The 20188-nt window shown below is 46.0% G+C and overlaps 1 protein-coding gene across 8 annotated transcripts in view; it reads right to left on the bottom strand.

Moving 5' to 3' along the window:
• ZFHX3 (zinc finger homeobox 3) overlaps nucleotides 1-20188 on the bottom strand; it is a 270299-nt gene that overhangs the window by 75332 nt on the left and 174779 nt on the right. For all 8 annotated transcript variants that reach the window (XR_014019598.1, XM_081273798.1, XM_081273797.1 and 5 more), the window contains one exon: nucleotides 19929-20160. Coding sequence is in view for 7 of the 8 variants with exons in the window: in XM_081273798.1 (XP_081129924.1) it covers nucleotides 19929-20160 (232 nt within the window). In the remaining variant the exon portion in view is untranslated. The remainder of the gene's footprint in view (nucleotides 1-19928; nucleotides 20161-20188) is intronic.

The raw sequence follows: 20188 nt of genomic DNA, 5'->3' as shown, positions 1-20188 counted from the left end.
CATTTGAAGCATGAAATCTGTTGGAGGGCTCCCCTTGCCCCTAGAGGAGAAAATGCCACTCTGAAGATTTTGTGTGACACTGGGACAGTTATCAGTGGGAGAAGAGGACCCAGGGCTTTTCTGAGCTCAGTCCACCCCAGACTCCTCCCCCCAGGAAGGATATGAGTGAACCAAATCAGAAAGATAACGTGGCGTGGCCAGCAGATTCCCAAAGGAAAGGGAGTAAAAGGGAACAAAGAAATCTTTGTGGACAGATAAAATGAAAATCTGGCAGGGCTCTATTCTAGCAAGTGATCCAAAAAACGCAATGGGACTACCTTTTCTCCTTTGGCAGATGCAGAGAGAGGGAAAATGAGAATAGGAGGAGAGGGGGTCAGAATGAATGTGTTACTACTATGTGCCAGGTTCCATGCTAAGGATGACCGTTTTTATGTAAATTTTCTTATTTAACTGTCATTATGAGAGTTAACGAGGTAGACGCTCAAAAGGTACACTTGCACCCCTTTTACAAGTAAGAAGAGGGGAGTTTTGGAGCTGTGCAGGATTTTTTTTTGTGTATGTGCATATGCATTTTTCTGGTCATTTCTTTCTTTCATCAGATTATCTGAAAAGGTCAAGAATCTTCAGGTTATGTAACTTAACTGAGGTCACTAAGCTCAGGAAAGCTAGAATCTAAACTCCTATGTGACTTTTAAGAGCTCTTGTAACTGGGTCTGATCTGAAGGCTCCTGATGTCCACTGCGCCGTGACAGAGGAAAAGAGCCACAGGAGGGTTTCTCGGAGTTGAGGAGATGGGAAGCAAATGAGATGGGTGCCAGGTCGGAGCAAACGTCTGAGGACCCTGACAGGGCCCTTTCACTCTATCCCGAGTTCTTCAAAGCAATTTCACCCCTTTGAACATATTCAGTGCACAGAAATGACTCCTTTTCACAGAGCCAACCCTGCCCACCCAGGTCCCTCCCCGACAGAGGTGCAATCCCACCCACCAGCTTTACCTGTGGCCAGAAAGTGACCTGGAGATAACAGGACAAGAAACAAATATCCAATATTGATTCCCTATATCACACAATCTTTCTGAAAGGAAGTTCTGCAAAAGTGTGTACAGTCATTGTCTTTGGGGAAGGAGCACTCTCATCTTTATAGGTCAAATTCCCCCCAATATATATGCAATTTTAAAAATAAGCATGTTTTACTTCTCTTATTGTGGAGAAGGAACTGCTTATATTACAATTAAGAAAGCATCTCCTTGGCATGGACGTTTCCCACCGTGGGCCGAACACACATGACCTGGGGCTCCAGCATCAAGTCTCACTAACCCAGCATGAGACTCTGTGGCCTGTGTCCCGGCCCCAGCCCTCAGTGCATCACAAACCTTGATATCTGTGACCTGCTGAGAAAGGTTCACCCTTGATTCTGCTCCACAAAGAGTCCACAATGGCAGCGTAGCATATTATGTGATCGCTCTGAGCAGTTACATGAAATTTAGAAAAACCAGCGCTTTTTAAGCAGGGCAGGGGGAAAGTCTGGAACTGGCATCACTCAGGCAACAGAACACTGGGAATGCACGCTTCTGAGTAAAGAAGTGCATGTGGTGTGAACCTAAGCAGGAAGACGAGACCTGTTCAAGTGTGCCTGCCTTCTATCCAAAAGACGGGAAGACAGATAAAACACATTTCAGAAGACAAAATATGCCCTAATTCAAAGGCTGCAAGGACCAACTAACATAATCCTAGGAGCTAGTGCCCTCTGGAGCCAATGAGTAGTTAGACTCTTCTTCCATTTATTCTTGACATGGGTTTTAAACAAGTAAGCCACATTTATTTTAGTTGGATCATCTGTTTCTGCTCCTGGAGTCATTTCCTGTCAAATTTCAAGTAGCGGACACAGGGGGAGTCCAGTCTTTTACAGAAACAAAGAAGTAATGTTGTATGTGATCAGGCACTTTTTTTCTGAAGGTGGTAGCTTTCTTCTTCTGATAATATCCCCTGCTTTACTGTATGAACCTGTTGAGTTGGGTTTTCTGGCTAGTTCTCACTAATCATCGAAAAGAGGTATTTGTGGAGTCATTAAAAAAATGCCACAGCAATGGAGACACACTAAGTTTGTGAGATAGGCATGCTAAACGCCCATCAAGGAAACACAGGGATCCAGCAATGTAGCACCTCAGGAAGCAAGGAACTGATTGAGCTACTCATCAATGGGACAGATTCTGAGCTAGAAGCTACAGAAGTAGCATACGACATGATCCCTGCCCCACAGAGGTTTACAATTTTAGGGATGAATAGTAAGCAGATATTAAGTAATCAGCCAAACGAGGCTGTCAAATCTTTTTGAAACAATATGAGATAAACAAACAGTACATAATTATAATCATGTGCCTGATGCTGTGGTACAGATTAAGTGCTATATTCATTTACAGAAGTGGGGAACGAGGGGAGTAAGTGTGGTTTCCATGATAACAGCCTTCACCTCCTCCTTTCTCACCATACCTGCTCCTTGCCTGGTTCTTTCCCACCTGGAGCACTGGCACTCATCTAGGGGCCTGAGCCCAATGTCCCTAGGTCACCCCTGGATGCTGCCTCCCCATTTCTCTCAGATGAAACCACCTAAAAATAACACTAGGTGCCTCACTCATATCACCCCCCATTCCACTAGCCCAGTCCCTTCCTTCTATTCCACCTTATACGAGTTTCACCTTCAAATCCTTCCATCTTCCTCCAGGGAGCTGGTATTACCGAGCTAGAAAAAAAAGTGATCATATCCTTTGCTAAGTACAGTATCTCAAGGATCCAGCACCCTTAAGAGGTGAGTTCAAGCTCTTCTACCAGAGGAGATAGTGGTCCTTCCTAGTGTCAGTCATCTCTCATTTCTGCCCCCTCTACCTGTTTGCATTCTATATTATGGTCACAAAGTATACTTTACACACTGGCAAATCAGCAGTGTTCAGAGTCCACGTCAATAGTTCCTTTAGGGATCATTTGCTGTTAGACAGTGAGAGTCCTCAGACAAAAAGCATTTTACCTTTCACCCTTGGCTCTTCTACCTTGATCTGTTCGCCAGGCTCAGGGGCTCAACAGCCCATGTTCACCTAAGGAGCTGAAGATATGGCCCTGTTGTATGTGTGACCTTGAAGATGAAAGGAGGAATAATTACCTCCAGAAAGGAAGAGAGGAAGATGGGACTTGGCAGAAAATATAAGAATAGACAGGACAAAAAGCTGAAGATTACTTGATGCAAGAACAAGGAAAACCAGAAGGATGTATTTCCAAGAGACCAAACGAGAGAAGAATGGAAGGTGAGGTCAAGACTATAATTTCAGGACAAATATCATTGAATAGGGGTATTTGTGGAGGCATTAAAAAATACCCCAGCAATGGAGACACACTAAGTTTGTGAGATGGGGCATGGTAAATGCCCATCAAGGAAGCTCAGGGATCCAGCAATACAGCCCCCAAGGAAGCACCCATTTATTCTCTTCAGAGAAAGGCAGGGAGATGGAAAGTATGGAAACAAGAACTCTGAATTTTTACTAGATATAACAGAGCAAATGGAAAGGTAATCAGATGCTATTACCAAGTCATACATTAAAAAATACTGGGAGAGGCTGGGAGGTATAGCTCAGTGGAAGAGCACAAGTCTAGCAAGGCCTTTGCCCAGGATTCTCTCTCTAGCTAAAATGAACTGCTCAGTGGCCCTGACCAAACTCCTGAGCTCCCACAATACCCCTGGATTCCTTTCCTTTGTCTGTCTCTACCCATCCATCATTCTAGGCACAGGCTGACTCTCTCCTTGGAACTTCTTCATTGCTAAACCCAAGAATTCCTCACCCCCAGGAAGGCCCATGTTATTTACTATCCTGCTCCACTATCTGGTACTTACCCTGGATCATCTTGAATCCTGTTTACTGTGTGTGTGTGTGTGTGTGTGTGTGTGTTGTGTGTTTGTTTTCAAAGGCAGGGATCAGTTCTTCTACTCTACTCTCTCTCCCAACAACTATTGCTTAAAACTAACAGATGCTTAATAAACAACTATGAAGCTCAACATGCCCCAGTGTTTCCAATGCAAAGAAGAGGGGGAAACTGCCACTGAATAACCTCAAAAGGACACTGGGAGAAAATGGTGACTGTTTCTGTTGTACATTTGGAGCCCCCCAGAATATAAATTTGCATTTGTGTAACTTCCCTCTTTAATGGGAGTTCATGTACATTATTTCATTTTATCTTATTAGTATGATGGGATTTGTTCGTGATGAATCTGTAGCACTATAGCTACTCGTCATCATTCCATTATCGCTATATGTTTATAGATTTTTCCCCTTTATTACTCATTTTATTTTTTCCATCAAGTATATTTCATATATGAGGTAGTAATTACCAGGTTCTCTACTCCTTACACTTAAAAGTTTGCCTTTTTTTTTTCTAATCATAAAGGAATAAGTGCCCATTGTGGAAAGTCTTAAAAACAGAAAAGAGTATGAAGGAAATCAAAGTCGTCCATGATCAGTTTTAACATTGCAGTGTATTTATGTATTTTTAAGGGAAATTATGACTATACAGTTTTGTGTCTTACTTTCCCCTTCAGTCTACAGAGCTTTCTTCCATATCCTTAAATATTTATCAACAACGTTATTCTTAATGGCCACGTAGATTTCCATTAAATAATTGTAATATAGTTTACTTAATCCCCTCCTTATCTTTTAAAAGACATACGGTTGAGACTTCTCATTACGCTCCTAATGACTGCTCTTTGGAACACCACTCACCTTCCTCACTGCTCACTACCCTCAGTTAAAAACTCTGCAGCACCAAGGATAGTCATATGACTGCGCTTCAGCCAATGAGATGCTGGCGGAAATTAGTGGGAGGAGCCTTGGGAGCTGTGAAGAGGCGGACTCAGGTGGCGCATGCGCTCTTGCATCTTCTGCCTGGAGCTCAGGTGGATCAGCCATTTTGAAACCATGAGGCGATTACTTGCTTGGCGAGGAATGCTATGTGGAAGGACTGAAGGAAACTGGGTGCCTGCTGACCCAATGGAAGCTTCTCTCGGGGGCTTGACAGCCTTCCTCCCAAGGATGTGTATGTGAGGAAAAATCAAACTCGCAACTCAAGTCACTCTTGAGATCTCTCCACAGCTGCATGCTAGCAAACAGCAGGTGTCTGCCTGCCTTCTGCTGTCTTCATAATCTATTCAGCTTCAAAGTTAAGGGACCAAGACTGCATGCTACGTACATTGCCGTGGTCATCCAGTCCAACCTGAGACAGAAGGCCTGGACAGGAGGATTGTGGGGCCACTCTTCCTCTCATTGAGAACTGCCTAACCTACTGCCCTGGGGCTCCCAACAAGAAGCCCACAGAGAACGACGTGGGCTCCTGTTTGGTCCTTGTCAGTGCTCCTACACCTCCAGCTGAGAGGAACCAAGAAAAGTGCCCCCTTGCTGGCATAGGTAACTCCCATGAAAGAACTCCAAAATTACCAGCCTCTGGGGCTGCTTGGCACACTCTCCCACCTGGAACACTGCCAGTAGGGATGGCAGATGCCTGCAACTTGGAACAGCCACTGGGCTTCAGGTCCCTTTCTCAGTGGGGAGATCTGGTTTAAAGGGAGGCTTCAGATCCAAAGGAAACCCTCAGTATGAACACCCCACAGGGGTTGGGAGGTGTCCCCAGGCCCCAAGGGATCCTTGATGGAGTATGTCATTGACCACATGGCCCACCAGGGGCCAGTTTATTTGCTCACACAGCTGCCAAGTTGAATCCTCAATGCAGATTCTACTTGATTAGAGGAACTGGAATGGCAGCTACCAATAGAAAAGCTGCTTCTCTGATGAACAAACTGTTTTGCCCATTAAAACAGCAAACAAAGTCCTATAAAGACTTAACACTGCCCCAGATTTAAGACCAGCATATAATAGGGTTAACTGAACCACCGACTTAAGACAGGTTAATGAGATGACAGTGTTTCAATAACACGGCTTAAAACAAACTCTAAAATGTGCAAGTTAAATTTCCAGCCTTGGCAAGAACAAAATGATGAAGACACCATTCTAGTGGCTACCACTAGATGATAGCCATGGTGATAGCCATGCCTCTGCAAGGCCTCATATCCATGGAGGTTGCACTGACCCTGTGAGACGGTTCATTGGCACTCAAGTGGTTTTATGACATCTAAATTAACTTTGCAAATAAGCTTATTTTTTTCTGTCCTAAAGGGAAAATGGGCCAGAAATCTAGAGTATTAGTTACTCAATTTTACCATAATTTTTCCCCCAAAAGAAAGACTGTCTTTATCCCACCTTTGCTGTTTCACAAAATCAAGTACATGCACACAGCTTCAGAGGTTTTGGTCTGAGGCAAGTCTTCAAAATATCTTGGATGAAATATTTCATTCTGATGATAGGGGTGGAAGAAACTAACGGAAGCAGATTTTATTATTCTCTGTAAATTTCAACTTCTTTAGCAACAAAATGGCTTAAGGATCCAGGCTCGCTTGAGAACCATGACAAAATAAATCAACAGTTGGAGTTTCTTCTCTTTCAGTTTAATGTCCATTTAACTTGTCCCATGACAAGTGCATGTTGCAGGTGGAGAGGAAATTCATGAGGTGCTGGCCACAGTTCAGTATTGTCACAGCCTGCTCTGGTCAGCTTGCCATCCCTAGCCATCCAGCCAGGTCCTCCTCACAAGGCACTGCCCAGTGGAGGGTTTTATTAACCAGATGCTTGGGGGTTTGTGCATATTTATATTACCTCCTCTTCTGCTTTCCGTTCTACTCAGGCATGTTGGAGAAAAAAAAGTTATGATAAACTTTAATAAAAACAAAATTAAAACGATTAAACCTTTCATATCCTTTAGAGATAATCTCTCTTCTGCTGGCTGGTCAAATCTGGAAGAAAACAAATTCAAACCATAGCTTGCTACTGCTTTCCCATTTTTCCTCCCTAAAGAAACAAACAGAAAAAGCTGCCTGTAGCCAGATTTTTAAAATAAATTTGCCCTCACACACGGCAGCCAGGTGTGCTTTCAACATTCTTTCCAAATATCATGATATGTGCCCAGATCCTTCTCTCCTGGGGTTTTTCAGCATGAGATGAAAGGACAGGGACCTAAGAGGAGTCACTACATAATAACCCTGGCATGGTGCCTCACAGAAGAGACTAGAAACCCTTCCCCTGCCAACCATATACCCACCCCACCAAAACTCCAAACAACAACAAAAACCAGCCTGCATTCCTCAGTAAAAAGAAGCCCAAAGAAAACAGTACAGTATGGCACAAATCTCCCTGGTCTTATGTGTTCTAAGGAAGTCTTCAGATCCGCCTGGGGTCTGGGCACATGTCCACAGAGAATCAAATGGCTGCAGAATTAGATCAAGCCTGTCTGTCAAAGTCTAGTTAGACACGGAAGTCGGAGGTGGGTCATCAGTGCTCCAGAATGGGATAATGACGTCTGGTCACGCAGCACTGGGGACACCAAGAGAACAAAGGTGTTAAGGTACTATGCTTTTTAAAAAACTATTATTACATTATCAAATAGTGAAACAAAGTCCTTGTCATGGAAATATGTATCATGATCTTGCATGCCAAGATGTTCTGTGGAATGTGACAACCCGTCAGAGGGTGGGGAAAGAGGTCCTTCACTTATGTCAGCCATCTGTGGCACGTCCCTGCCCACAGCTCATCTCTTACACTTAGTGTGTGGTATTCAAGTCATGGTAGAAACAACTCATCTTCATGGCAAAAGGACAGAAGCCTTCCTGGTACCTCGCACTCGGGCAGGGGTCTCCCAGCAAGGATCTTGTGTTTTGAAAAACCATAGCTGACCCCTGGACAGAAGCAAAGGAGCCCACAGAAGTGTGCCGACTCGGTGAACAGCAGCTGGGACTCCTCCTCGCTTCGAGTTCCTGTGAGTCCCCTCCCCTTGCAGTTATCCTGCACTCCAGGCTCCTGAAGCCGTGGCACATGTGGCACTGCCTCTCCTCTCTGATGGAGAGGCCCTTTCCCTAGAGGTGAAGGAGACAATTCACACAAGGACAACAGTGGACGTGCAAGTCACATTTCCTCAGTGACCCTCCAGAGGAAGTAGCCTGCTCAAAGCTTTCTGGTGTCCTCCCATCTCAGCAGGAGCACTATCCAAATGCCCCAACATTCTGCCAGGGTTGGTGCTCCTCCTCGCTGGAGTGCCTCTGCCACCTTCCTGTTCCACAACCAGCCCATGGTGACTGGGCACTTGGGCGGATACTCTCCCTCACTGCCTCCCCAACCAGGCTCAGTCACCCCCGCAAGACAGACCTTTGCCCATCCCCTGATATAAAACAGCCCCCATGTGCCTGGTCCCACTGGGCTGTTTTCTGACAACACTTCGTGCACCTGACATCCTGTATTTATCTGATATTCATCTCCTTCCCAATAAGGAAGGGAAAGTCTAGACTCTTTTCTCCCTGATGGCTGATTCCCCAGACCCTAAAGTGGCACCTGGTCATCCTAAGGACACCATCAACATAGGACCAAAGAACTCCCTTTCTGGATCAGGTCATGTCTTTGCCAGACACAGTTCTTCTCTAGGAGAGCAAGGAAAATCAAAGATCACCCACTTTCTCCACCTCAGAGAAGCGAGTGGAGCCCAGTCTCAACAGAGACTTGGAACTGGCAGGGGAGGGGAACAGAAAGGGGAGAAAAGGGGCACCAAAGCCCAGCCTGAGAGGAGGAACGGTTCTGGTTTTCTGTAGCACAGTAGGGTAAGTACGGCCTGCAACAGTCTGATGTATTTCAAAATAAGGAGAAAATAAGAGACAAAGTTCTCAATACAGAAAGGAGTAGCAGTTGAGGAGATGGAAGTTCTCATCACCATGATTTAATTACACATTGTATTCATGTATCTGAATCATCACACACTACCCCAGAAAGAGGTACAAATATTATGTCTCAATAAAAAAATAAATAAAAAGATAAAACTCCCTTTCCCTTCTTGTAACTTATTTACTTCTTCATTTCCAAATTCTTTAACACTTTCCTAGCCTCCTGGGACCTTCTCTCTCCCTCTCTTTTTCAAAAATTTGGGCCCAGATTTTAATTTTCTTTCTCCTTTTACTGTCTCTACAGCCTTTTAAAAAAAATCATTTTTAAAATAATGACCAACCCAAGGTTCAGCTAACATCTACAAAATCCCAGTTATTCACATAAAAATGCCTGGTGGGCTCCAGTTTCCAGAGCTGGAGGCCAGGCCAGGCCCCCATTACGCAAGCCCCTTATAAGATAGCAATGCTGGTGACAGTCTGGAAGTCACTCAAGTAAAAACCCCTGCCCAAGCCAGCCATATCAGTGCAGCCCTCCCCTCTCTGGGGTTTATCAGTCCTTCTGGATTGACTTACAGTAAAATCACAAAGAGGCTTAGGATGTTAGGGAAACCACGTAAACCACTTCCAAGCTCAGAGACCAAGGCCTGCGCTCTAGTGTATACAGCCAAAAATAACCATGGCCCCCTTTCTCACCTCAGTCTTAGGATTCCTTCCTTGCTATTCCAAGAAATCCAGCAACAGATCTTACTCTTTTTCTAGATATGAAGAATCCCATCCCTGAGGGTGAAGAGCTGTTCATCTCTTGTGTGGGTTCATTGGCCGACAGCAAGGAGGCAAGACAGAGCCATATACCCACCCCACCAAAACTCCAAACAACAGTGATGCTCGGAGCCCTGGGCCCCTGCTCCAGGTCCCAGCTTTGCCACCATCTACAGCAGCACTGTCTTTAAGCATCTTCTATAGAGAAGTGGCTTCTACCTACACTCCCAAATGAGAGCCACTAGCCATATGTGGCATGGTAGCAAGTGGCGAGGGCCAGTGGGAACCTGATATATATATATATATAACATGCCACAAAAATGAGTCAATGCTCATGGTAAGGAGCACACATGGTAAGTGCCATAATCAGAGCAACAAAACTAAGATTGGTGTGTGGCACTCAGTCCTGCAAAGTCCCCAAGAGCATCAGAGAGGAGAGTCGCTCCATGAACCCCACCCCCTTGAGAGCCTCATGGGAGCCAGTGAGTGAGAACACCTTCAACAAGAGCAGGTTTGATTGCCCCTAAGACTGAAACTTCAGGTACAAGAGTACTCCTACATGTGGCTGGCTGGCAGTCACAGGACAGGTGAGGGAAGACTTCTGGTAAGATGTACTCAGCAGACAGCTCTGCCCTCACTTGTCCTAACAAGCTGCTCTAAGTTCTTCTTCTGGAGTCTCCTTCCAGGAAGGTCAGTCTGCTCTGCATGCCAAGGCTCAACTGAGGACGGAGTGCTCAGAATGGGAAGTTGAGGAGGCCTGGTGGATACTTAAAACACTGCTGGAGGCGAGATCTGGTGTCCCCACCTCTTCCCTTCATCTCCACATCCACCTTTACCTTTTATGATCCTGCCACACACAGGAGGACCCCAGAAAAGGAATTGAAAGACGAGCCTCAGATACCACAAAATCCACGTAATCAACTGAATTGTGTTCCTCCCAAATTCCCATGCTGAAGACCCGTCCCCAGTATACCTGAGAATGTGACTCTATTGGAATAGGATTTTTACAGAGGTAATTAAGTTAAAATAAGGCCTTTAGAGTGGGCCCTAACCCAATCTGCCTGACGTCCTTATAAGAGGGGATCAGCCAGGAAGGAAAGTCCACCATTTGCAAGTCCCAGAAAGAGGCCCCAGGAGAAACGAAATTGGCCAACACCTTGATCTCAAATTCCAGCCTCCAGAACTGTGAGAAAATGAATTTCTGTTGTTTAAGCCACCTAGTGTGTGGTACCTGGCTATGGAAGTTCTGACAAACTAATGTGGTCCATAAGGAAGAACTGAAGCCAATGAAAACAGTGAGAGAAAAAATGAACAAGTTCTTCTTTAACTTATAATGAAATGACAATCTTGGATAAAATTTTTGGTTAAAACAACAGTCAGCTGTGTTCCAAGAAAATCACATACTGTCCAATTTTTAATATGCTAATTAGAGCAGAGGTCAAGGATATTTAAAAAGCAATAAATAGCTTCTTTTATTAGCATACACACAAAAGGTCTCAAGATAGTCTTGAGGTATGAAACTATAAAAAGCCCTTTAACATCCACTCTGAAAAAAAAACATCTTCACAAAGTCCTTTCAAAGTCCCTCAAAACTGCTAATGGAAAAGACGTAAGTGGCAAAACCAAAATTAAATGGCTATTTGAAGACACGGTTCTTCCATACAGAGAAAAACTGAGACAAACAAGGAAAAGACGGACCCCATTCAAGCCAGCAGGAAGCCAGCAGGTCCTGCACTTCTTCAAAATGCAAGCCAGAGAGTATCATGGAGAGCACAGCCCATACCTCATGTGGGCCTGCGGAGGAACCCAGTGCTGACAAGCACATATTCTGGACTGTTCTATAAGTCTGTGCTGTCCCCTGAGGTAGCCACAATCCACATGTCACTAGGAAGCACTGAAAATGTGACTAGTATGATGGTGAAAATGAACTTATATTTTTATTTAAACTTAGTAGAGGATCTACAGAAGCTTCCTGGTGCCTCTCCAGGGATCTTTAAATCCAGGAATCAGGAAAATACAAACAGTGCTTATACTAATATGCAAGGCCACATAACTTTCTGCTGCTAGTCAGTGTCTGAAGAAAAAAAAAATCGTTTGGAACTATAATTCTTATAATTGGGTCACAGTTTGAAGGGGGTTCCTTACCATCTGTATGTCTGAGAAGAAGCCTTTGAGCTATTTCTGTTAACAGAGAGATGCATGTTCTATTTCTTCCCTGGCCCCCTACCAAGGTTGGGAACAAGTTCCATACAGGATGTGAGCAGCCCCAGAAACGGATTCTTTGGACATTCCTAAAGACAACCTAAGTACAAATCATTAGTTCTCTTGAAAAATGCATTAGAGCAATGAAGGGGGCATTAAGTGCAGAGGCTGGGGTGGGTGTCAGTATGGGAAGGGTCTGTACATGACGGGACAGTGAGGACAGCCACTAATTTCCCTGACATGGGTTGGCATTACAGGATCCTTCCCTTCCAGTGAAATCTGAGAATAGAATCCCTGACTCCCACCTCAACAAAAATGCCTCTTTACTGGCTGGCTATCCAGGTCCTCTTCAGGGTCAAGTCTCAAACTTGGGATTCCTTGGATACCGCTTTCCAAGGCCACTTTGGACAGTATAAGATAAAGATTTCACTAAAATAATCTCAGTAGGACGTGGCATTCTGTGCTCTCACTGGGAGCTCCCCATGTCTCTGGGCTCTGAGGAGCCAACTGGGGTCTCTGGCATGTTGGGATACTTAAACAGAGAACATTAATGCTCACCCCTCGGCATCCCCTCCCGTGTCTGTCCTAACTCCAGTAACAACGGGCCGGCATCTTTCATTCCTTTTTCTTTTTTTCTACTTGATAGGCCACTTGGTAGCACCCAGCCCAAGGAGCAGCCACAATGTTGTACCTCTCAGAGTGGGCAGCACTCAGTGGCCATCAGGACACCCACTTGTACCTAGTCAAGGGGATGGCACCCCTGGCCAAGAACACCACTGATGGGCAGTTCCATACGCAGCTGAGCTCCAGTGAGAGATACAGAAACACCACCGAACCCCCAGGCAGTTAGAGCAACCAATGAATGGCAGATCTAGGATGAGAGAGGATGAATACGAGGGAACCACTTCAGCTAGGGCTGCTACGGCCAGGACGACCTCTAAAAGGGGCAGTGTCCTGTGCAGGTGCTTTTCTCTCCAGAGCAGACAGGAAATGCAGATCTGGAGGCTGAAGACCCTGGACCCACTCTCCTGGTGACCATCCTGGTGATGTCACATGCTCTCCAGAGAGACTCTTGCAGGCCAGCAGCATGTGACAGCAGTGAAGTAGCACTCTGCATATGTCCACCTCCCAACAGACCAGATCATTAGCATATTTTGCAGAGAGCCAGCAGAAAAGTTTAATTGCCCTTAATTACCCAGTTCAAGAAGGCTCCTGGATAATGGCTCTCAGATTTCTTGCCTGGTATCGACATAATTTCCCTGACTCTGGCTTCATTATATCCCTAACTTAGAGGCAAGAGCCTCTCCAAGATGGCTTTCCACGGAATGCTGACATTCCAGGAAAGCTGGCCTGTCACTACAAAGGGCTCTTATATGAGGAGTCAGACCTTCAGCTCTCACGCTGCTCTGGTGTGCGCACGCGAGTCTGTGCACGCCCGCATGCGTGTGGGTGGTGTGGGAGGAAGGGGAGGGAAGGAGACTCTAGCATGTACTTAGAAGAAGGACTGAGACAAGGAATATGTAATCAGAAGCCATCACAATTACAAATGTAAATGAACAGGCAATTGGCACTGACCTTTGTAGATTGTTAGAGGACTAATTAAGGCAAATCAAGAACTCTGTTCCAACAGAAAAACAAGACAGTGTACACTCTGAGAACTACCCTGGTCTCCCTATGTAGATGCAAAATGCAAGAAAATCAGACAGTAACCAAACCATGAATGCTTTATACTCGCAAACAGAAAACCACCTCTGCGAACAAAAGACAGTCAAGATTTTACCTTTTGGCACATCGTTAGCAAGTTTGCTAAGAATCTCTTACCAACACCACCACCAATGTGGGAGTTCTTGCTAGGTGCCTGACGCTCTCTGATTCCCTATCAATAGATCCTGCCCATGAAACAGCCAAACACACCAGCTATAGACTCTACTTAGCCCAGCTATCTCTGAAGATATAAGGAAAATAATATTTTTTTTAAAAAAATCAAGCTATATTATTGTGTAAACTCCATTTTTCATATTGATACATGGTGGTCTCTGGGTCTTTGCATGGCAAAATAGCTTTCTAAAAAGCACCCTGACATTTGTTTGTCCAGGGAATGTACTTAAAGACCTATTTTCTCTACTCCTCCATAAATGCTTAACATTTCAATCAACCCCCAATTCATTTTGACATGCCTTTACATTTAACTTCTCAAGTTAGAAATACTGTAGTCCTATACTTTTCCCAAGCCTTGTCAACAAGACAGACAGTAAAAAGGACGAGGAGGCCAGCTGTGCTTGCTTGACAAAACCAAACTCCAGAGCTACAGCACTGGCCACAACATACTTTAATACCATGAGAAATATCACAGTGGAATTACATATAATTCAGCTATGCATAAAAAAGATAAAAATGCAGTATTTCGTGTTTAGAGGGCCGCCTTCTGCCAACTTTGAAAAATAAAAACAAAGCCAAAAGAGAGAGCTGGAAACCGTGAATTTTTTTGTTCTCTTCAGCTGATGAGTTAAGCAGAGCTGTCTGAAATTTGGTTCAACAAAAAGATTCATCAAGGGAAGCCTGTAGTGCTTCAGTAGAGGCTGTCGCCAAAACCACATCACGCCTCGGCCAGCGGCTTCCATCTCCCCTGACCCCAGAAATTCACTACCTTGAAAGCCAAAGATGTGTCGGTCAAGGGGGATGCTGCCTTCTGCTCCAAGCAAAACAGTCTCTTAAACTCTGAAGGATTGTGTCCTCTGTAAACTGAGTCATCATCAGGTTACCTCGAGTGCCTGAGCTGGAGTGTTAACCAGTGCATCCATGCCAGGAGCCAACAGGAGATGCCAGCTGCGTCCCCAACTCATTAAAAGTCTTGCCCGTAGTAGGCCCTCAGTGAAGAATTGCTTGGTGTAATTAATTCCATGTGTGCAAAGCTCCAAGATCTATGTCCATATGAAAGAAAAAGTAGCTAAGGCAAGGAGAGCAGGAGAAAACTGGAGGAGGAGGTAGAGAAGGAGGAGAAAGGCCAAGAACAGAAACACAAAGGGCCTCTTGTGTTCCTAGGCCCAGGGCACAGATAGAGTGAAATAAACTAGAGTTTCACTGAGGAGCCAGAAATGCCTCTTTTAATAAGCCAAGAGGGAAGCTGATCCTACACACGACACACCTACGCGAGCTTTCCATCTTTCCAGAGCTGTCCATCAGCTGAGGGGAAAGCAGAGGGTCGACGCCAGGCACTGAGACAGGACCCATCACAATAGTGATGGGCTGCCTACACCTGCGGCAGGTAGGAATGAGATGACAAGACCCAAGAGACGACTTGGCGCTCAAAATTGTGATCAAAAGCCCAGAGGGTGGCTGGGGCTGGGGCTCAGTGGTAAAGCACTTGCCTTGCACGTGTAGGCACTGGGTTCGATCCTCAGCACCTCATATAAATAAATAAATTAAATAAAGGCATGCTGTCCATCTACATAAAAAAAAAAAAAAGTCCAGATAGGGAGGGGAGAAAAAAAAGGCCAGGGGAAAGGCCTCACATGGTTAATTTACTCTCCTCTCTGAGATATATATTTCCAAGTCAATTTCCAAATAATTTCTTTCTTTTGAGGTGCTTGGGATCAAACCCACCTGTCTCACGTGCAAGACAGGTGGTCTACTACTAAGCTACAGCCCCAGCCCTCGGAAAAAATATTTCTAACTTGAGAAGTTAAATGTAAAAGTGTGTTTCTCTCTTGGCCTTTCTCCTCTTTCTCCTCCTCCTCCAGTTTTCTCTTGCTCTCCTTGCCTTTGCTACTTTTTCTTTTTACAAACTGGAAAATCAAGTGCATGTGTGCGTGTGGGTGACCTGTGGAGTAAGAGTGGAAAGAAGACATTATGCTCTGCTAAGGACAACCCAGCTCAGGGCTCCGCCTGCCTGTGAACCCAAGGAGGAAGCTCCTTCCACCAGCAGGGCCCTGTAGGGGTTGGTGCTGGCAGCTAAGGCTGACCCCTGTGGTGCAGGGGAGGACTTGCACATTACCTATCTAGCCAAGAGACCTCCTAAGGATTATGAAGCATCAGCAGCAGCAAATATGATTCTTAGCCATCACCAGAAAGTCCTGAAGGTCGGAAGAGACCTTCACAGTTTCCTCTACCTGGATTCCTTCCCTCTAGACCCACAGGTTCATCTGGGCTGGCAGGCTTTGTAGTGAACTTGGTAGTGAACTTGGCTGGCTGGCAGACAAGTGAGTTATTCCACAGCATAATCATCACAGATTTTAAGCCAGTTTTTTTTTGCAAAAAAATTTGGGGTGCTACCATTATGTAAAGCGTTATTAAGATTATGTTGATATTACTTAGCAATCACTGTTCAGTAATCTGAACAGTCTTTGGTGCAAGACCAGGATGCATGGAATACTAGGAATATACGTTAAGGCAGTGGCAATAGGTAGAATTGGAAGACGTATTTTTGTTGTCCACAGTGAAGACACCATTCCAGAGTTTGCGCCATCAGCTCTAGCAAGGGAGACCCTGATACCTTTAGAAAAGGCCATGAGACTGTGGTATGAGGTCCAGAGCTTGGAAAAAGAAGGAAGTGCTTGCTGATGGCTTTTGCCTAAAACTTTGTGGTGTGCAGACAACAGAGGAGAAAAAGTAAAAGCAGAAAGGGGAAGGAGCACTGTGGTCATGTAATGAGAGGAGGACGGGGTGCCGGCATCACAGCCTCCAGACAGCAGGACCACGGCATCCAGCTTGGGGTTGGAGCAGGCAGGGCCCTGCCAGGGCTCTGAGGCTTCTAAGGGCTTCATGTGCACATGACTGATGCTGCTAGTGGGAGGATCCCGTCCTGATCCTTCTGTTAAAGAGCAGGGAACTGGGAGTACTTTACAAAGCCTGTGTTTACAAATTTGGAGGCTGATGATCTTACATGTCTCATTTCTACCTGGCCCCAAATGTCCCTTCTCTTGAAGATATTCTTTCAAGTTTTAAAGAGTCAATCCCTGGGGACAGGGAGGTTATGTCTCAAGATGCATTCTCAGGCAGGGATTTCTAAAACAGAACCAAGTTCCTGTTAATGTCGGTTTGAGTATTACCTAATCATTTGCCCCTTGGTGGTCAGTGGAGTGCAAACTTCACTGGAGCATGTGTGGGAGGGAGTGGGAGGGAGGGGGAGGGAGGGAGGGGAGGGGGCGGGTGGAACAACATGACTGGAGGCCAAAGACAATACAAAAGGATTTTGAAATGTGGAAAGGAAGTCTATCATCTTAACTGGAGTTGCTCATACACTTCAGGGGGGAAAAAACCCTAATATGCATTAAATGAGAGAAACCCAGAAGGCAGGGTGCAGGAAAGCAATTCCAGAGGGGACTGAATAAATAGAAGTATTACGTTATAAAACAGGGGACTGTCTGTTCCAGTCACAGACCCGGGTGAAGTGGCAGCTGTACACTATTTAGTTTGGGGCACCTCATTAATAATAAGGGAATTCTGAGCAGAGTGAAAGACAGAACTGAGGGGTGAAAGGGACCAGCTTTTAATGGAAGATTAAAACAATGACGTATGTGGAGCTGACCAAAAAAAAAAAAAAAGAAAGAAAGAAAAAGAAAAAAACCCACAAATTCTGAATGAAATGGGTCTTCACACGCTGGTAGGAGGAACGCGAATCCAGTGAAATGACTCAGCAGCAGAATAATGGGGAGAAGCAGAGCCAAACAGAGACCAAATTACCCTGGTGAGGAGCAAGGTCCCCCACAGCCAGGTGGCACCACTAATGTCTGTGGGTCCCATTGCCACTGTGGCCCCAAGGGCCTCACAACAGAGGGAGGGGGCCAGTGATGGAGCAGAAGAGGTGGAATGTAAACTTGAACCAGAAAAGCCACTTGAGAACACATGGGAAAGGACAGTCTCACCGTGAACTCAGTGACAGAGATGACCGTGGTCCTGACAGCTCTTTCCTGAAGAGAATGTGCCTTTTACAGTGACACAACCCTCAGCTCCCAGAGAAGGAGGAAATGCCTCCACTCGCCTGTCACTGGGAACAGGGGTGTCATTTCCCTGGGGCAGGCACAGCCCAGGAGCCCGGGAGGACGCCCATAGGACGTGGGCAGGGAGCTCTGGAGGGGCTTGGAGGGTCGCCTCCAGGAGGAAATGGGGCTAACACAGAAACCGACAGCACACGGCGCTCGGAGATTAGGAACCAGCTAATATGGCAGAGTAAGGCGAGCCATGAATTAATCATAGGTACCTAGAAAGCCAGGGAAAACAAAAAGTTGTACAAGAAGGTAAATGAAATTATAAGACTCTACATGGCTCAGCTGTGATGAATATTTATAGAGTTATAATAATGAAAACACTGAATATTAATATAACCCCAAATTATTATTTCTTCATAACAGAAGACGGAGGGAGGGGAAGATGTAGTGTGCAGGGGGCTGGTGAGAATGGGGAGGCCCCGGTGGTGGGGGGAGGTACAGGCCGGGTGGGGCACAGTGTCTGTTGGGGTGTGTGTATGCATGGAGAGTGTGTCAGCAGGTCTGTGGGATGTGTAAGTATGGGGTGCAGTGTCCGTCTATTTTTGGCTGCACTGGTGGAATGTGGAGGGTGTGGGGCCCTGGTTATGGGGTGGTGAGTGTGTTTAAGATGAGGCTGGTGAGTGGGTGTGGTGTCGTGTGTTTGTGAACTGGTGTGGGGGGTGCTGGGGTGTAGGGGTCCCGTGTGGGGTCTGTGAGCTTGAAGATGAGCATGTGTGTCCTGGGTAGGAGTGGGAGGGTTTACAGAACAGCACACTAGTGAAACTGTCATTGTTCAGACTAGAAAGCCAAAAGATAATATTCAAAATCTTAAAAGAATCAAGACACGATAGTAGTAGCACGTTGGCCAATATGGAAATAAGTGGCAAAAGAATCATCCAACAACTGAAAGGCATTTCCCTGGGGAACGGAAGGGTCCCACCATTTTTCATATTTCACATAACTTCAAAAACTATAAAAATGCACGATTTGGTAGCATTAAAACTAAAATCCCATGCAGTTTCATGGCCCAGTGGCTGAGAAGGTGCTACAGGAGACCAAGGGACAAGGAAGGGCACAGGGTAGCAGCAGCCAGGCACCTGGGAGGCCGTTTGAGGGCACTTGGCAACCTCTGGTCAAAGCTTCAAGAGGCTGAGGACTGAGGACCAGGGCCTGATGCCCAGTGACACTTACGTAAGGGGTAGGCTGAGGACCGAGAGCCAGGGACCGGCATGGATGACTGTCAAGAGAAGCAGAAGGATGACAAAGAAATGAGTTCTGGAGGGAAAGGAGGTTCCAGAAGGGACCGGGAAACCTTATCCAACAAAGACCAGCAGGCAGCCTCTGGGTTGGGCAAATCGAAGGCCACCGGTGCCCTTCCCAGGGGTGGTTTGGTAAAAGGAAAATACAGAAGACGGTTGGCCGAGGCATGGGCTGGAGACCAGCCATACGGATGGTTCTTCCAAGAATCCTGAAGACTCAGTTGTGGACAGAGTGAGGACTGAGGAGTAAGCGAGGGCTTTTTCTTTGTTGATTTTAGGGTGTCTTCTTCAATGCAAATGGCTCATATGAAGAAAGCGGGAGTCTTCCTACTGGGTGTGCATGAAGCCAGGGAAACAATCTTAGTCACAAAGAGGAAGAAAGAAGAAAGGTGACCACAGATGAGATGGCAGGAGATGGAGAAAGGAGCGTGTCCACCAGAAGGTCTCGACTGGGTGAAGCGGCAAACAGCCCAGACCCACGGAACAACAGGGAATCACTCCCAAATACCATCAGGGTTTTTATAACAAGTACAGGTTTTGATCCTCTCTGAAGTTCATTTTTAACAGACTTCAAGGCCACAAACTGCCTACTCCTAATACTGAGCAAGGCATGCAGCTTAGCATTTGCTAGGTCAGTCGGACCAATAACGGAATCCAAAGCACATGCTGGAGGAACCTGGGAACAGGAGCAGATGTTCTGGGCCTGCTCTCCAGTAGTGGCTTGTAGCTTCCTTACACCCAAGTGTATCCGCAAAGTGAAGTGGTAACTAAGTGTTATTAAAAGTAAATAAGTAAATAAATAAAGGCACCATGTGCCTTCCTTCCAGAACATTCAGTCCCCTGAAAGTCCAGCAATGGCATGTCATCCCCCAACAGAAGACATGAGACGGTCCTTCAGAGGCCAATGTCCAGGTCCACCTTGGCCTCCTGTGCCCACAAGACGACTCACCTGGGTCAGTGGAGGGGCACCTGCGGATGGTGAAGATCTGCCCCAGGTCCTCGTCCTCCTCCGGAAGGCCCTTCTGCAGCCGCTGCAGCTTGCGCAGGCTTTCGCTGCGCTGGTGCTTCATGGAGCGCACGTGCTGGATGAGGTTGAGCTTGGCCTTGGTGGAGTAGTTGCACAGAACGCAGTGGTAGTAGCAGCTCTCACCCTCCACGCCACTCTCATGCTGCTGCAGGTGCTGCAGGGACAAAGCAGAAGGGCATGCC

This window comes from Spermophilus citellus (genome assembly GCF_964194105.1).
Source record: "Spermophilus citellus genome assembly, chromosome: 18".
In the NCBI taxonomy this organism is placed as follows: domain Eukaryota; kingdom Metazoa; phylum Chordata; class Mammalia; order Rodentia; family Sciuridae; genus Spermophilus; species Spermophilus citellus.
This window is presented reverse-complemented; position numbering and strand designations above follow the sequence as displayed.